The sequence below is a fragment of the Cupressus sempervirens genome, chromosome 6 (genome assembly GCF_028749045.1).
Source record: "Cupressus sempervirens isolate cs-2001-9-10 chromosome 6, ASM2874904v1, whole genome shotgun sequence".
Lineage (NCBI taxonomy): Eukaryota > Viridiplantae > Streptophyta > Pinopsida > Cupressales > Cupressaceae > Cupressus > Cupressus sempervirens.
This window is the reverse complement of record NC_143123.1, coordinates 223,076,055-223,081,460: the sequence shown is the minus strand read 5'-3', so window position 1 is coordinate 223,081,460 and position 5,406 is coordinate 223,076,055. Positions and strand designations below refer to the sequence as shown.

General features: G+C 37.3%; 1 protein-coding gene across 1 annotated transcript; it reads right to left on the bottom strand.

The window, feature by feature from the left end:
• Positions 1–824: 824 nt before the first annotated feature.
• LOC149552077 (putative aquaporin TIP-type) lies at positions 825–2,794 on the bottom strand. The gene is made up of 3 exons (XM_089787550.1): positions 2,601–2,794; positions 2,272–2,522; positions 825–1,439 (listed from the first exon to the last, which is right to left on the bottom strand). Exons 1-3 carry the CDS (start codon positions 2,728–2,730, stop codon positions 1,068–1,070), a joined length of 753 nt encoding a protein of 250 aa, XP_089643676.1. The 5' UTR covers positions 2,731–2,794; the 3' UTR covers positions 825–1,067.
• Positions 2,795–5,406: the final 2,612 nt, after the last annotated feature.

The following is a 5,406-nucleotide window of genomic DNA, read 5'->3' as shown; positions in this document are numbered from 1 at the left end:
TGCCTTAACTGAATATGGTTGAAAAATAGGCACCTGGGACAAAACTTTGAATAACTAATTAAGTAACTAATGATAATTGTTGAAGTTACATTTCCCACTTATTTTAATGTCCTATCAATACCTCATAAAATTTCATCACCATTTAACCTATTTGTTTACTTTCTACACTTAAAAATTTAGCCACTACTTTTTAACTATTTCAATTTATATAATTTATGATATTTATTTACGAAAATTATCTAAAAATCAATGTCGTGATCTCTACTATTAAGATATTGCAATGCTTAAATTAAATGGTGTGCAAGATTTTAGCATTAATATCATGATAGAAAAACTTAATATTAAAATATTAGATAGAATTTAATCCAAAAATTGTGAATCACTACTAGTAGAAGATTTTTTATAATTATTAATAATAATAAAAGGACAAACCTTATCGCTACTTTTAAAAAGAAATTCTTAAACAGTAGAAAACAAAATTTACGGCCTGTCATTAGATAAGAGGCGTGAGATAGTGGCCGACACCAGCCCCACACCCGTACTGGCTCTCCACCAGTCAACATCAACTGACCTTTACCGTGACCAATCAATGCACCAAGGGTACCAGGTTAAAACACAATAAATGCATTCAATCTCTAAAGCAACCTGCCCAATCATTGCACCCGGCGGCCAATAATTGGCCAGGTTAACTTCAGATATAGTTAGTTCCTCTGCCGATGTCAAACACGATTAAAAAATTCATGGTTTCCATTAGCTAAACACTCAACATTCCTTATATTTATATTTAAAAATCAGTTCCAATCAGATCAAACGGGGGCAAAAAATGAAACAGAAAACGGATCCGTCTTAATTCACAATCGTACATACACATGAACAGAATCGACATTAAGCCCGATACACGATCACCAGTTCAGAACCTCCGCAGAGGAAAACATGAACTCTGATTTACACACAAAAAAACCCTCTTATTCGGTGACAGATAATGATAGAGCAGCAGAATCCCGAGTTATGCGCCGAATTATGACAAGAGCAGGAAAAACAGAGGAGCCCCAAAATGGGCGGCCGTTTTAGTAATCCTGAGAGAGAGGAATGTGTTCGTCATGATCAATGTAGAGACCTCCATAGACGAGACCTGCAAGTCCACCTCCGATGAGAGGACCCACCCAGTACACCCAGTTGTCTGTGAAGTCCCCGCTCACCACTGCTGGCCCGAATGACCTTGCTGGATTCATGGATCCACCGGAGAATGGCCCTGCCGCCAAAATGTTTGCGCCCACAATGAACCCAATTGCAATGGGTGCAACGATTCCGATGTTTCCCTTCTTTGGATCGGCGGCAGTTGCGTAGACGGTGTACACCAGGGCGAATGTGATCACAATCTCCATTACCACTCCCTCCAACGAGCTCATGCTTGCTGCCACGGTGTGTGTTGGGATAGACTGCCAGAGGAAAAACACCAAAGATTAGACTTTTGGGATAGGTATATAGAGAAAGAGCTTTAAAGATTTGAAACAGCACAAAAGATTAGACTTTTGGGGTAGATTTACAGAGAAAAACACTAAAGATTGGATCTTTGAGATACACTACACGGAGACAACACTAAAGACTGGACTTGCGTTATAGATTACCCTGGGACGCCACTAAAGACTAGACTTTCGGGGTCGTCGACGCGGAACCAACTATAAAGATTCCTTTTCTGCTTTAGATAACGCAGAAAGAACACCAAAGATTTGAACTTCCGAGATAAATTACACAGAAACAACACTAAAGATTAGACTTTTATCGTGGATTACAGAGAAGAAACACTAAAGATCAGCATTTTGCGATGTATTATGCAGGAAAACCAGCAAAAATTAGACATTTGGTTTAGATTACACGGGTAACACCGAACACTGGACTTCTAAGACAGATTACACAGAAACAACAGAAAAAATTACGCAAAAGCAACTCTAAAGATTACATTTTTGGGATAAATTACACAGAAGAAACACTAAAGATTAGACCTTCGGGATAGATTATAGATAAACAACTGCAAAGATTAGACTTTTGAGATAGATCTCACGGAGTGAACGCTAAAGATTAGACTTTTGAGACAGAGTACACAGAAACATCAGTAACGACTATACGTTTGGGACAGATTACAGAGAAACAACACTAAAGATTAGACATTTGGCGTTTTTAACTCTACAGAAACGGCAAAGATAAGATTTTGAAATGCCCTGCCTCTCTGGTTCAAGCAGAGAGGTAAGAGTTGAGACTTGTTTTACGTACCAGACCGCCAGTGACGAATTTGAGGAGCAGGCAGGCAATAATTGAGCCTGCAAGCTGAGCGATCCAGTAGAAAATACCGCGGAGGATGGTGATCTGACCGCCAATGGCGAGGCCGAAGGTGACCGCGGGGTTAACATGACCGCCAGAGATATTGGCCGCAATGGAGACGGTGACGAAGAGAGCAAAAGCGTGGGCCACTGCAACCCCAACCAGTCCCGCGGGGTCCAGAGAAGCATCCGACGTCAGCTTATCTGCAGTCCAGAAACAAGGCTTAGCAGAAAGAAGAAAAAAACCAGAGTTTTTGAGAAGAAGAGAGAGAGTGCACAAACCGTAGGCTATGGCGGATCCAACGCCAGCGAAGACGAAGAGAAGGGTGGAAATGAACTCGGCCAGATAAGATTTGAAGGACTTGAGGGCAAAGGCATCGTCGAACCTGCCGAAGGCTATTTCGATCGCCATTGTTGAAACTAATCGAGTATCAAGGAGCTCTGACGCACGGTAGGAAGAGAATGCAACTGTTAACGAAGTGGTCGAGTGGCAAGCTTGCTTTATAAAGAAAAATGTACAAGGGGACGGGGAGCCCTGTGCTTGGGTCGCTTTCATCCACGCTGGCACCGTCCAACCAATCAGCTGTTAAGACGACAAAAGGAAATTATATTAAATGCTTATGATGGCATTGGGATGATGTTATTCTGGAGTTTTCCCAGCCCTTACCCGGCGCACGTTGCCGACCATACAGCTGCCGACAACTAAGCGCCACTCTGCCCGGGCCCACCTCCATCATCACGGATGGGGAATCTAACGGTGGATATGCCTTCCCCGTTACAAGTAGACCGGAAATTTTGATGGTTTTATTAGAAACATCTTATAAAACCATCATATATATTTTTGATATAGGGGTGACCGTCAAATTTCAGCAGAGCATTATAGGGTCTGCCCTACCGCCGTTAGCGCGAGGGTTGGTGATGGGCGGTGTTAACACGTTTATTAATAGAGGGCTACAAAGTGGCGGGAGGGCGAGGTAATTAAAAAGAAGGCTACCATTTTGAGAGGGTCGGCGATATAATATAATAATAATTAATGCGGGACCCGCGAATGGACAGGCTGGCTTTATTATTATGTTATTCAGAGTTTACCCGTTTTGGTTAGGATGTTAATCTGGGTGGATAGGACGGAATCCTGAGATAATGTTGAGACAAGGAGCAGAGGTTTTCTGCGCACGCATTTGGCTGCTTCTTCCTTTGGTGAATTATAATGGGGATATGATTGTTGTCTTCCTAATGTAGATGAGGATGAGACCATGTGAGCACCTTCCAACTTAAATTATTATGATCCACACTTTTGTGCATGTGACTCACAATGCACATGGATAGTGATTTCAATAGTGAAAATCAATCAATCCATCAACTAGTGTTTATTGCAATAAGTAGACAGCAATCTCAATATTTAACCTACTTCCATTATTGAACATGCTTACATGTTGGATAAAAATGCATCACACTCTACTCTTTATTCTATTTTGTGCATATGATATAAAGATTAAGGAGAAAAATGATCCACTTGAGATTTCATAAATTCTAATTTTGTACAATGGGATATCTAATTTCTAATAGAATAAAAGGTCTTAGTTATAAATAGATAGTGAAGGATCTAGTCTAATATTTTTAAGCATATTTGTTTTTTTATAAAAAGTATATTATCTTTATATTTAAGTTAAATTTTCAAGATATTGTTTGTGATTTTGTATATTAAGAAAACAATCTAATTAGCTATGTCTTAGTTAAGTTATCCAAAAACACACTAGAACAAGTTAGACTAAAACATGTACATTCAGATAAGTTTGTGAGGTTTCCTTTTTCTTAAATGTTGTCTACTTTTCAAAGTAGGGTTATCTTGTACAATGCTCATTTATGTATCATAAAATTTAAATTAACAATAATAAATATGCATTTAAGGTGGTTCCTAAATGAGTGTGTTTACAAAGATTATTCTATTTCTGTGTACTCAAAAGTTAAATTCTTTACTTAAACATTGTACGAATTCATCAATCTATTAGATCTTACATTTCTTTAGCTTGTTTTGAAGTGTTTAAATGACATAATTTTCCTCCTTTTTTGACTTGCTTATCAAGAGAAGAAAAAAGCATTTCCTCCACACCTTGAAGTAATTTATATTATATTTTTAAGTAAATCGTTGATAAATATACTTAAGCACAAGCAAGTGAAGCTAGAAAATTTTTTATCACCAAAGAAGAGCATACGATATGTAACACCTTGACTAATTCACAAGAACAACTTAGTATACAAAAATATTCTTTCTTCACAAAATCTTCCAAAACCTTGATTACATATCTATATTCATATCTTAGCTTCAATAAAATAGTTAAAACATGTGTACTTGTCAACCACATATTGAACCAAATTAGATAGAAATTTATCATATCTCTGGTTCTCCAATTTACCAGAAATTATGTTCCATTCTTGCATTCCTAATATTTAAATTTTAATAATTTGACATGTATTTCACTATTTTATATTTCCATATAAATTATTTTCATGTAGGAGCTAGCATCTGATATGAAATTTTCTATTAATTGATTTTTTCTTCTTATGGAGAGGTAAGTGTCTTATGTTGAGGATGTGTGTAAACTCGTCATATTAGGAGTTACATATGATTGGTTTTTATGATATGCAAGAGCAAGCTTGCATTGGAATCTAGATGAGGATGATGAAAAGATTGAACACTTGTCAAAGAAGTTGCTCTAAATGGTTTGAATGAAGAAAAATTTAGGTTCCCTAGTTTTTGCAGCCAAATATGATGGATTATGACAATGTAATGGTGTAAAGAATGTAATAAAACTAGCCAAGAGGACAAAACCAAAGCATTGGAATTTGGACCCATGCTTTTGGGCACCATACTTCTTATGATACCCTAGTTATCTATTAGTGCTTCAAGATATAACCTTCAGGTTAATTTACAAGTATTGTTATTCTAGTTGCATTATTCAAAAATTGTATATGTATTGGTGATATTCATGTAAGTGGCATAGTCTTCATTGCATTATAAGCATATGTTTTGTCAAAAAGAATATATAAGTGCTTTAAGTTTTGGAGTATAAGATTTTAACCTCTCATA